Source organism: Meles meles, chromosome 6, assembly GCF_922984935.1.
Source record: "Meles meles chromosome 6, mMelMel3.1 paternal haplotype, whole genome shotgun sequence".
NCBI classification, from domain to species: domain Eukaryota; kingdom Metazoa; phylum Chordata; class Mammalia; order Carnivora; family Mustelidae; genus Meles; species Meles meles.
This window is the reverse complement of record NC_060071.1, coordinates 135,300,789-135,313,845: the sequence shown is the minus strand read 5'-3', so window position 1 is coordinate 135,313,845 and position 13,057 is coordinate 135,300,789. Positions and strand designations below refer to the sequence as shown.

General features: G+C 47.7%; 1 protein-coding gene across 2 annotated transcripts in view; it reads left to right on the top strand.

Moving 5' to 3' along the window:
* The first annotated feature begins 1,243 nt into the window (after positions 1–1,243).
* IFT43 (intraflagellar transport 43) overlaps positions 1,244–13,057 on the top strand; it is an 81,204-nt gene continuing 69,390 nt past the window's right edge. The window contains exons 1-2 of one of the 2 annotated variants that reach the window (XM_046009014.1): positions 1,244–1,307; positions 4,209–4,301. In XM_046009014.1, coding sequence (XP_045864970.1) covers positions 1,254–1,307; positions 4,209–4,301 — 147 coding nt within the window. In that variant the 5' untranslated portion in view covers positions 1,244–1,253. The other variant, XM_046009015.1, reaches the window with a different exon arrangement.

Sequence of the window (13,057 nt, the reverse complement as noted above, 5' to 3'; positions counted from 1 at the left end):
AAGGCTTTTTAGCAATGGGCATCTAGGCCTTACCCTAGCATGATACTGGGGCTATTGCTCACTTTCAGGACTGTGAGGCCATCTTCTGGCAGGGGGACAGGGGGTGTCTAGCTAACCAGCACCAGGGACCTGGCCCGTGGTGTTGACTCAGGGATGTTACATGGAGAGTCAATAAAGACTCCACTCAGTTGCCCCATTAAGCTGGGAATCCAAGGGACATCTTCCTCTGCTGGACTAGGAATATGGCGGGTACCCAGGAATATGTGCAGGAGAAAAATACTCTAATAAGATCTGATATCAAAAAGACGTCAGGCTCTGCTGCTTGGCACTCAGATGATTTCCTTCAAGCCACCTCTTTGCACCTTAGGGTCCCCAATTTTTGAATAGAGATATCACTGATGCTCACTATGTGGGATTGTTGGAGGGATAACTTGACTTTTGAATGTTATCACTACTTAGGTATTTGACATTTTGGTTCAGCCTCTCTGTCAACTTCTTGAAGGCAGGGATTGTGTAGATTGCATGTTCCATGAGAAACTATTTATTTGCACCTGACCATCCCCCCTCCCTTGAGCCTGTTTTCTTATCTGTCCCGTGGAGATAATAGGCGCACCTTGCTTTTCACATAAGGTTATTATACCCTTCCCGTGAGCTAATAACTGAGGAAGTCCTTTGTTCATGGTAAGGGGCTATATAAATAGGAGGGATCAATTTAATCACTACTATTAGCAGCAGGCTTTGTACTTAATAACCTATATTTAAACAGAGCTACACACGTAGACAGTTCCTAAAGACTAACATTTTTTTTCCCTGTCCCATAGGAGCGGCCCTAGCGGGATTTAATAGATGGGGGTTTCTTCCAGAAGTCAGGCAAAGCAGTTTAGGAAAGTTTTGGTTTAAACTCAGAAGTGGCGGGGCACCTGGGTGGCTCAGTGGGTTAAAGCCTCTGCCTTCGGCTCAGGCCATGATCCCAGGGTCCTAGGATCGAGCCCCGCATCGGGCTCTCTGCTCAGCAGGGAGCCTGCTTCTTCCTTTCTCTGCCTGCCTCTCTGCCTGCTTGTGATCTCTCCCTCTGTCAAATAAATAAATAAAATCTTAAAATAAAATAAAATAAAATAAACTCAGAAGTGGCACAGAGACTCCAGGAATCCTGCGGCGGATCCTTTAAATATTGAGATGAAAGGGCGGAGCCGTCGTCAGGGACGCGACTGCGCCGCTTGGTTTCCAGGAAATGACCTCAGGCAGGCGCGGAGATGGAGGATGTGCTGGACCTAGGCGAGGAGCGGCGCAGCGGCTTGGCTACCTCCGTGAGGACCGACTTGGGGGCTTGGAGCTAGGATTTGGCGGGTGGTGAGGGGCGACCTAGCCGGCCCGGCTTCCCGGAGGCGCCTCGACCTGGCCTGTCCCAAGTGGCCGGAGCGGGCGGACGCGGAGCCGCGCGGGGGTGAGGCCGGTGAAGAGGCTGCCTCAGGCGCCCCGCCCCCGGGGCCGCTGTGGGCTCCGCCGCTACCCGCCTGGGGTTTGCTTTCTTTAAAATTCTCTGAAAGCAAGAAAACAGATCCTGCCCCTGCCGGCCTCTGGGACCAGGGGTTAAATTTCCCAGCCAGGCTCCGCTTTCCGGAGCCACGAGTGCTAACTCCCCCAGAGCGGGCATGTCTGAGGGTGACTGGAGGCATCTGGGCCAGAGTCGCACTTGCACCCATCTTAGGGTTTTTTCCCTTGAGACTTCTCATGCTGTAATTTCATGTAAAAACCTCAGTGTTTTCTGCATGGAAAGCAGGCTGGTAGGCTGGCGCTGACTGGAAGGGCCTTTTCTTGCCCCTGAGTTCCCAAGGGGACGTGGGCACTACCTTATTTTTATGGTTTAGGATTTATAACGTGGAGGAGTGGCTAGGTGCTGGGGGCCCAGAGGTCGGATGGAGTACGAAGCTGCTTACTGGGGAAAAAAAAAAGTTAGCATTGTGTGTCAACTGTACCCAAATCTAAAAAATTAAAAACAAACACACGCTCCCCAACCTTGGTTTCCTGATCTCTAGAATGGAGATGTTGATACTTCAAAGTAAAGTGCTGCAATGAAAATGAGACGCAGTCACGCCTGGGAAGCATTCCATGCAGCGCCTGTCTTGTGCTAAGTTATTAGAAGAAGTTAGCTGCTGTGGCTTCTGAGGCTGTGATTTACCTGGTTGTGTATATGGTCTGTAAATCATCGACCTAGATTCAAGACCCACGTTCAGTGTTGGAACTCCATCACAGTCCCATCAAACCCTTTTACGTTTAAAATTAGTCAGGACCACGGTCACTAGAAGATTGGGGCACACAGCAGGTCTTCAGTTTCTGCTTCTGGAATCTGTAAGTGTTTTGAAGGGGGCTGATAGCATCAGATGTCCTCCAAGGTACTGGAGAGGAGCGCCTCTCAGGGGACAAGAACAATTGTTCTAGGATAAAGCAGGTCCCTTGACTGACCAAAGAGAATATTAGGTCACCGGGTCTTTCTGAGATGTGAACTTGCTTAGTCCCTGGGAATGTAAACATAGTTATGCATTCATTCTTTCAACAAATATTTATTGTGTATCAGGCATTGTGTATCAGGCATTGTGTTAAGTGCTGGAGATGTAGCAGTGGGAAAAGAAAAACGGAAAAACGAACAACACAGGGACGTCGGGCTGGCTCAGAGCATGGTGGAGCATGCAACTCTTGATCTCAGGGCCCGCGCTGGATGTAGAGATTACTAAAAAAAATAAAATCTTTAAAAAAACAACAGCAACAACAACAAGCAAAGTCCTTGTCCTCAGGGGGCTTACAATCCAGCAGGGGAAAATGGACAATAAACAGACTATGCATTTAAAATACCCGTACATCTAAATATAGTAAAGTAGTTTTTCTACCAGTCATTCCTGTGGATTTATACAGGGCCTTCAAAAAAGCTTAAAACCTTAAAATACTTACTTAAAAAACTTAAAGTACCCGGAAACCGCATTTAGAGACAAGATCGTTGAATTTTTGTTTTTGCACAACCACTGCGCATAGTACACCATGTTCAGATACCAAGTGCTAGGACAAGTGGGAAAGGGGAGAGAGAGGCAGAGGGGTGGAACTATCCGCCTCGGGAAGAAAACGAGCTGCTGATCAGAAAGATTGTTTCCATCATCCCTGAAACCTAAATTACTGGCTTGAATTTGAAATGTAAACAGGTCATAGGGGTTTTTATGCAACTCCCATCTCAATGTATTGGTGCAGACAGTTCTTAGAACATTTGAAAACTGAAACTCCAGCATGGGATAGTGGAAAGAACTGAGAAGCTGAAGACAGAAGAAGATTTTGCTTTTCGATTTTCTTTTGCCATTTCCTTACCTTGCTGGGCCTCACTTTCTACACTTGTGAAATGGCATCAGTCTTAGTCCCTGCTCCTGTGAGAATCCAGTGAAGCTACATCAAATGAGATTTTAGAGTGCTTATATTAATACTGGTTTCAGAAAAGCCAACAACTGAAAATATAAATATTTCAACATCTACTAGTCTGCCTAAATCAAGTTTTGTTTCTGTGCTGGGAAGCATTTGAGGCACAGAGCGTCCACCCCAGGAAGGCTTTGGAGAACACCTGCAGATGGTTCATTTGATGACTTAGAATTTAAAGGATTCTGATTTCTGAAGCTGATGTCTCAAAATTCTCGTAAGAGAATTTACTCTCTAGAAGCGCAAATCCAATTAGTGTATACGTCAGAGCAAATGCGAACTGTATTTCTCTGGTGCTAGTTGCCATGGAATTTAGGGATACTTTTTGATATTTTTTGGACCTAGCCTTTTTGATGACAATTTCATGCCAGGCTGCAGCTTTGAAATGAGGCTTTTCTAGAATCCTGCATTGGAACATGAGAGCCTTTGCCACCTTCTTCCCTGAACTTTGGCATGAGGTCTCTGTTCATTCTAGAGGAATGTCTGTGTGCATTTCTTTGGGTAGGAAAGATCTATGGCAGTTAAAAGAGAAACCCTTGGTCATTAATCCAGGAATTTCATATTTTCCTATCAAATAGAAGTGGCATCAGGTGTTATTTTAAGGGTATGGAGCATTTTTGAAAAATATGTTCAAGTTGCTCAAATCCCATCCTCCCCTCTCAAATCCTGTCCTTGCTTTTACCTTCCCAGAATTCTCATTCTCACAGGGGCTCAGAGATGTTTGGGTCAGCAGCACTCCTCATCTCTCCTTACAGGGGCCCAAGATGGGTCGCCGAGCTCAACAGGAGGCAGCTCAAGTCGAGAATCATCTCAGTAGCAAGAACGCCTCTTCAATTCTGACTGGAGAGGTAGGTGTTAAAAAAAATGCTTTCTAAGAATTAGTAATTACTTAATGAGCAAGGATTTGGGATTTGATATCACTTCTCTGTAATGCCAGCCCTTCCTCCTATCTTGATTTAGGAATTCCCTTCCTTGGCATTCATCCTGGTAGCAAGAAATGAAAGAGGAACGTTTTTTTTCTTTGAAGCCAGAGTAGTTACTGTGCATTGCGTTATATTCTCAGTGAAGAAGGTTCTTAAGTTCGCTGAAGCCAGGGACTGGGAAGTTTCAAAATCCAGTGGAAATCCAGGTTTTTATTTCTGCCGAATCAGTGCCAGCGAGGCATGCTGGTGACGTAAGGTTGGATTACACAACTGGACGTTTGCTCTCAGTGGTGACCTGCACTTGCTACAGTTTTCAGGCAGGAAGGGGATTAGTGTTGGCCTTACTTCCCTGGAAACTTTTCTGAGTGGACTGGAATTGTGGGAATTTATCCAGCTGCTCCACGGAGCGTGGGTAATCCTGATGAGGAACACTTTTAATGCCAGGGCACTATTTTTGGCAGTTTACTCAGATCCCCTTTGTATCTTCCTCTGTCCGTTTGAATAAACTGTGCTCTTTTCAAGAACCAATTTCAGAATAATCCCTCCGTCAGTTCTTCCTAACTTCCGCAGGCCAGCGTAGGGCTCCTTCTTCTCGGTGCCTGTAGTACCTGTTGTAGGACATCTGCATGTTCTCACACAGTGTGCTCATTTTCTTTTTAGGTGTTTGTCTGCCCCACTATGCAGTGAGTTCCCACACAACAGGAAACCTGACTTCTCAGTTCTTTAGTTCATTGGCCATAGGAGGTTTAAAATCAATGAGGGGACTTAACTGAGAAGCCTAATGAGCTAGGCAGGTGCCTGAGCAAAGCATGCTGGGGACAAGACACAACTACACTTACTTACGGTATCACAGATGTAGGAATAGTCTTCACTTTCCTGGGGAGCAAGTTCTCTAGCACTTCTGTGAGCAGTCCATGTGGCCCTTTCGATGTATCTTTTACCTTCTCACTTATTGTAGAGATGTGGGTACAGAGCCTCATTATTCTAAGGAAACAGTCATTCTAGTACAGAGGAACTGGTGGCTGGCCCGTGGCCTCACTGCCTGGACACCGCAGGGAGAGGGTGGGAGACGGGTTGTGCGAACCAAAGGCCACCTGTCCCCCGTAAAGAGGAAACCACTGCCTAGCTAAAGCTGACGGACACTGTGGGGAGCACAGGCCCAGTATTGCCAGATCCTCTGATTTTCTGAGAGATGCTGGCAGTCTAAAATTTTGTGAAACAGCAACACATTTTTATAGGTGAGCAACTAATTATAACGATTAAATCGTCACATGGACTGGATTAGGCCTGTGGGTGGTCAGTTGGTGATTTTAGCCCAGAGCACCTGCATTATAGTGCTTACTACATTGTATTCTGGTTGTTTCCATGACTAACCCCCTCATAAGAGGTGAGCTTTTGGAAGGCCATCCTTCACAGTGCCCAGCACAGGTGTGAGGTTGACAGGACCGGGATTGGGGGTGGGTGGGTGGTGAGGTGTACCATGTGCTGACGGGGGCCGTCACAGGCTGAGGAAGAGTGGCGCAGGATGGCAGGTTGGGGACATAGTGGTGCACCAGAGGCCCCGGTAAGGGGGACGGTGGTACAGTGTGGGGAGATGGTGTGGGAGCACATATCATACCCATCCCCGATCTGAGGGAGCTTGACCTACAGTAGCATATGTCTGCCAGGAGAGAATGGCCAAGCGGATGACTGGGTTAATGGAGTCTCCTCTTGGCCTCTAGCCACTTTAGACTGTGGGTCCAGGGACATCTTCCCAATAGCAAATCCTTTTCTGCTATTTTTTCAACAAATAGTTACTGAAGTTTATTATGTGCCGGGCACCATTGCAGAGGTTGGCATATTTTAGTGAATAAAAGAGACAAAATCTCCTGCCATATTGGAACTTTCACTCCTGTGATCACTGGCAGCCGGAAAGACCGATCACACGTCTGCTTAATTGTGAAGGAGGTTTCAGCCACCTGTGGTGGTTAGGTGATGGGCCTGTGGTAGGCCAGGATGTCCTGGAATGACCTGCTGGCCTTGAGGCTCTGTGTAACCCCCACACCAAATCAGCTTCCAGGCTGGGGTCAGTAGGTAGTTCACCTACCCATCGCCTTCCCCTTGGATCCCAGGTGAGAGTCAGGACTGTGAGCGGCTAACTACAAAGGCACAGACAGGGTTTCAGCCATTCTGGAAGACCTACATATTTCCCCAGGGACATTCACCTCTGGGCCTTAGCTTTTTTCTGAGAGAACATGATGAAAAGTCATTCTGTTCTTCGCCCAACTGGTGCCTCCAGCAGTGAGAGGCCGGTCAGAATTCCAGGATTCTTTCTCTCCCTGGGCTGACTGAGTTTTAAAGCAGTGTGGGCAGCCTCCCCCGGGGCCAGATGCTCTGTGTGCTGTGTGGGACTTTTCGGCTGTTTCTTTCTAAAATTAGATCCCAGGACTTTGGTGTGTGCCCATTTACATTCCAGTTCTGAGCGTATGACCTGACGTGTTTATTTTTGTCCCCTTGCTGACTAGATCCTAGGAGGAAGCTATCCCCGCAAATGTAAACATGGCACCTGGGGGCCGTCCGACGTCCCGGAGGGACTGTAGAGTTAGGTAGGCATGTTTGTTTTGAGACGAGGTGGCGGAGCTCGGCGCTCTGGTGAGGAGGCAGAGAGGCAGTCTGCTAAAACAGAGAGAACACAGGGCCTGACACCAGCAAACCGGGGCTGGAGACCAGCTCTGCTAATTGCCTGGATCTTGGACAAGTCCACTGATCTCTCTAATCCTCCATTTCACTGTCTGTCAAGTGGCAGTAACGATGCCACCAGGTTGCTGTGGGGATTAAGAGAGGGATGTGTTTGACAGCACTACATGCCTTATGTTCCTTCAGGAAACTCGTGAGTACACGAGGATTGGACAGGGTTTTGCCGTTTTTATTATAGGGCAGCCACGTAAGAGGACAGGAGCCTGGGTCTCCTGTCAAACTGACTTGGAAGTCTCTTCGAGAGCTCTACTCCTTTATCCCTACAGGAGACTGGTAGTGATCCAAAGTGGTGTTTATGCTTCCTGGGTGCAGGGGGCCATTCCTCATGAAGAGTGGGTAAGGACAGAGGGCTCGGGGTCATACAGGCCTGGGTTGAAATCCTGGCTCCGCCACACGTGAACCCTACTCAGCAAGTTATTTAACTTTTTCCTCCCACCCTTCTTTTGTTGTTTTGAGATTTTATTTATTTGAGAGAGAGAAACAGAGAGAGCGAGCTCATGAGAGTGAGTGGGGGCAGGGTAGGGGCAGAGAGAGACAGAGAAGGTCAAGCAGACTCCCTGCTGAGTATAGAGCCCACCTTGGTTGAGACCACCAAAGCCAAAACCAAGAGCCGGACGCTTAAATGACTGCGCCACCCCGGCGTCCCAGGAGCACAGCACAGCCTCACCTCACTCAGCCTCAGTTTCCTCATGGGTAAGGCCGGAATAATGATATCACATCCTCCACAGGGCGGCTAAAAAGAAAAAATGAGATAATCGATGTAAAGCCCTTCACACAGTCTGGCACGAAGTGCCCGATATGTTGTTAATTGTTATTATTTCTGTAGAACTTGGATTCTTTTTATTTTGCCTTAACCCTCTCTGCTAAGGTTGAAAACTGGTAGCCTAGAGGTTGAATGTGGCCTCTAGTGATGTCTTGTTTGATCCGTATAGAGTTCAAACTTTTAAATTTCGGTTGTTATTTATACATTAGGAAACTTGACGTGAAAATCCCAATTCTGGGCTTCTCTTTAAAATCAGAAGTTCAGGGGCACCTGGGTGGCTCAGTGGGTTAAAGCCTCTGCCTTCGGCTCAGGTCATGATCCCAGGGTCCTGGGATTGAGCCCCGCATCGGGCTCTCTGCTCAGCGGGGAGTCTGCTTTTCCCTCTCTCTCTGCCTCCTTGTGATCTCTGTCTGTCGAATAAATAAATAAAATCTTTAAAAAAATAAAAATGAATAAAATCAGAAGTTCTGGCACAGTGGAAATGCTGGGCTGGCATCTCCCCACTCCACCCCCCGGGGGTGGCAGTTGGCAGGAGCTGGCCGGAGCTGATGTGTGGCCTACCTTATGCAGTTTGCCACGCCTTCCCTTCATACACCTGTCAGATTTACTCACATTTGATCTGCCTTCTTCTATTTCCATTTAACTTGAAAACTCCTGGTCTTTGAGGATGGATCTATTTTCAGGCATTCTCGTGTATCTATGACTATCAGTAATTTGGCTACATGCATCAGACCCTTGATCCCAGTTTTTGAATCAAGCAGACATGATTTTTTTTTAAAAAAGATTTATTTATTTCAGAGAGAAAGACAGAGAGTGAGCGAGCAGGGGGAGGGACAGAGGGAGGAGGGGAGAGAGAATCCCAAGCAGATTCTGCGCTGAGCATAGGGCCTGATGCCAGGCTTGATCCTAGGATGCTGAGATCATGATCTGAGCCAAAACCAAGAGTCAAATACTTAACCAACCGTGCTGTCTGGGCGCCCCAGGCATGATTTTTCTAACAGCAGGCAATCCAGTGGAGGGCAGAGTTGGGCAGGTGCAGTCACTGAGCAGCATTGTGCATTACCCTGGCCCATTCTAGCTTCCTCCTCTGCCATCTGGAGCTTATGACTTGCTCCCGTCGTTGTAAGATGGCTGGTTGTTCCCCAGGGGTCAGACCTGCATTCTAGGTAGGCAGAGGGGCAAGAGTTGAAGAGTTCAAGGTATATGTCCACTAAGTTTGTTTCTTATGAGGAAAATGGTAGCCAGAGACCTCACCAAGGAGGTTGCTAGTTACATTTCATTGATCAGAACTGACTCTTCAAACAGCCTTGAGTTTCAAGGGACTTCTCAGTGAGGCCTGTTGCCACAGCCATAGCATGGCGGTTTGGGGTGGGGGAGACTGGCTGCTAAGTAGGTAGTTTCCAACCGACGTGTCATCATTTTTTTTAAAAGCAGAATTCATACACAGATTTTTTTTTCCATAGATTTGGGTATGACAGGAAAGAATTATTTTTAGTAACAACAAAAAAATCCACATTCCTCTCCAGAGTTCTACTTTAAAGTCATGTAGAGATCAGTGAAACATTATATGCCCTGAAATTCCAGGATACCTGATTGAGTTGCCTTTGTTAACTCTTCTGGATCTTTTCCTTCTGCCCACTTTCTGTGTTGCCTCCCAGGGCTCTTTGCCTCTACCTGTGGCTCGGTCTAGGTGATGAAACGCTTCCTCCCTCTCTGAGAGGAGAGGGAAGGTCTCTTTCTTTGACTCGTTCTTCAGTAAGTTTTGAATACTTTGCGAGAACTCCAACCATTTGATTGTACTGAGTAACACTTAAAAATGAGCTCTTCGTATAGTTTCGCTCCGAGTTGGCTAGAGTCATACCTACTTCTTCAGGGATGTCGTAAAGAAATTAAGTAATACAGATAAAGTGCTTAACACGGTCTCCGGCTCACAGGAGTCTCTCAAGCATCAGCAGGCATCGAGAAAGTTTTTGACTGCACTCTTCTGTCTTGGGGGCTTTGGGGGTCACCTGTCATAACTCAGGCTTGGATTATTAGCTGCACAGTTGAGTGGCAGTTGAGGTTCGTATTATGGTTACAGAGATTGTCCCGTGACACATGTCTACATGTCTGTAGTATGTACCTTTCTCTGGTCAGGGCAACTCTGAGACTTTCTCTGCCCGAGCATTCATCTTCTGTTGATACAGATGATTCTGCTCTTAACACACCTCCCTCAAGACCAGGACATCTTCTACCATAAAGTTACACTACCGTACCATGGGATTGGTGAAAAGTGATCTCGGGCAAAACCTGTCTAGGCTGGCCATTCTTTTGGATGAGCACTTCTCACTTGGGTCTAGACCTCTTTGTGGCTTAACTTTTAGTTTGCAGACTCTTCCTTTAGTAATAATTTCTACTGACGGCGGAACGATCGCCATCTCTCGGTGAACTGCATGCGGGGTCCTTGTTAAGCCTCGTGGTGGCTCTTGAAGCGGTGGCTGCTCTTACCCCATTTTAGCCATGAAGACACTGAGACTTCGAGAGGTTGGACGACTGGTCCAGAGTCATCCAGCTCGTCTCTGACTCTAGTCTGGTCTCTGTGATTCCTGCTAGATAGGTAGGTGCACAGCCCTCCCAGCAGAGAAAGGCTTTTGGAGAGGGAAGAGAAGCTTTTGGGTTACTCCCTTGGAATCCTTCTGGAGCGCGAGTAAGTTCTCACTTGATGACCCTTATCCGTCCACTTGTCTGGAGAAATGTTTGAGTCACAGCTGTTCCCTTTCTCTCCACCCCCCATCCCTCAGTTCCTCCTAGGACGCAGAACTGAAAGTTAGCCAGATTCTCTCACAGGAATCTGAGCAATGCTGTTGGGCTCATGTTCCCAAATTAGGCCAATTTCCTCATCCCTCAGCAGCTTCACGCAGCTGGAGCTCCCTCGGCGCTTTGCATGACGTCTCTCGCCCTCTGCCTGTTCCCTGACTGCTCTGCCAACCGGGCAGCTATTTTCAGCCCAATAGGGTTATCTGCTGACCCTTTTTGGTGACATTTTTCTTCTTTCTCACAAAAATAACTTTCCTGATTGGTCACATTTTTCAGCCTTTTTCGTAGGCGCTCTCCAATGGGCTGGGTTGAAGGATGCTCCCGATAACGTCGTCAAGGAGGGATGCAGGGAATTTGATGAAGGGCTGTTTTGTGAGGAATGCGTTTTCCACACTTCATATTTATGTCGTGCTTCACATGCTTCGGTTTTGAACTCTCTCTCTCAGGGTGGGCGACGCACATTACTCCCCATCCCTAGGGCCGCCACTGAGGGGGAGGGAATGTCAACTGAGGGCAGAGCCTGTCCTTAGAAATGGCATCTTTAGGTTTTCTTCCAGCACTGGCTCGAGCCCTTTCATTGTCCTGGCCCGATGCACGGGAACACCTCATGCCTCGGTTTGCTCCCTGTAAGGGCAGGGGGAATCACTCTTGCTGGCTTCCGTGAGTCCCAGGTTGAGAGGCGGTACTTGAACAGCCCCTGAAGGTTCTCTTCGGCCCCTATGGGCAGGGTTAGGTGAGAAATATGTGTGGAGAGTTTAGTCCAGGGCCTCACATTAGCTGTTGTTCTCGTGAGCTACACAACGTGAGAGGCAGACCGCGCTATCGTTCTGTCTTTAATCCCCACTCTGCCAGTTACGGGGTGTTTGCCCTGGGCACGTTCCTTACCCACCCAAACCCGGGTTCCTCGTCTCCACAGATCCCATGGAGATAATCGTAGAAGCTATCCAATAGCGTCGTTGGAAGATTAAGCAAGAATGTGTAATGCTTTTCCTATAGTGCCTGGTACATACTGTTACTGTCGTGTGTGTCACAGAAGAATTAGAAAGTATCACCCATTTAGGTTTGATTGTAGTTCGGCTCAAGATACGGAGATACTCATGTGCCTTAGAACTAACTGGCCCCTAGGACCGGAAACATTTGGATGAGGAGCCCTTTTGGTGGGAATTCTTTTTGCCACTTGAGAGCCATTTTATTTCCCTCCTCTAGGCCTTTCTGCCCATACAACAGACCAGTCATCTGCTAGTCTCTTTCCATCTTCTTTTCAAAACCCAACCCTCTGTTTAAAGGTTGGCAGTCTTTCCAAAGAATAATCTTTAATTGCTGGCTTATATCATTCTGTCATTCTGGGGAAATATAGGTAGAAAATGAGGAGGGCAAGAGTGACCTTGGTAACTTCAGTGACCTTGGAGTAGAAAGGCAATATCTATTAATTTATTCATTCATCCACTTGTGAAACTGGATTGAAGATTTTTTTTTTTTTTGACAGAGAGATCACAAGTAGGCAGAGAGGCAGGCAGAGTGGGGGGGGGGGGGAGCAGACTCCCCACTGAGCAGAGAGCCCGATGCAGGGCTCGGTCCCTGGACCCTGAGATCATGACCTGAGCCGAAGGCAGAAGCTTAACCCACTGAGCCACCCAGGTGCCCCTGGATTGAGAATTTTCTACATGCCAGGCATTGTGCTTGGAGCTGGCAGTATAGTGATAAACCAGACCTGCTTCCCGTCCTCCCAGGACTTTGATCTGGGGGCCTCAGAGAAGTGAGTGCCAGGTAGGGATGAACACAGAAAAATACGGGAATACCTACATCACGCCCCATTTATTCTGGGGGACATCCAGAAAGGTTGTCTAGGGAAAAACTCATGCTTGAGCTGAGACTTTCAGGGTGAGTAGATGTGAGCCTAGGGAAGGGGCAGAGGAGAATATTCTCCAAGTGGAGGGGAGAGTGTGTGCCAAGTCCTGGAGGTAAGGGAGAGAGAGCGTGGCATGCCGGGTTTGTTAGTGGTGCTGACAAACCACCAGCGATGGAGTGGTGGTTGGAAGTTACTTTTGCAAGCAACGAGATAGTTTCCGAATGTTCCAGAAGCAGCTGCCTTGTCTTTTTTGACAAATGAGGCATAGGAGGCCAATGTATCTTATTTGATGCTGAAATAATTGGTAATATTATGATTATGTATATTAGACTGACCTTTCTCTGTTTTTCTAGCCTTTCATTGATGAATCTTCAGGGCAGCCATTACACTCCACACTGTGTTCATGTTTGCTGGTCAAGAAAAACTCAGGGGTGTGCTCAAGGGCAGTGTCGCTGACTTGTGACTCTCCTGGCTTATCCTTTACAAGGACGTGCTGAGGATGTGAGGGCGATCTGGCTGCGACATCTGTCACCCCAT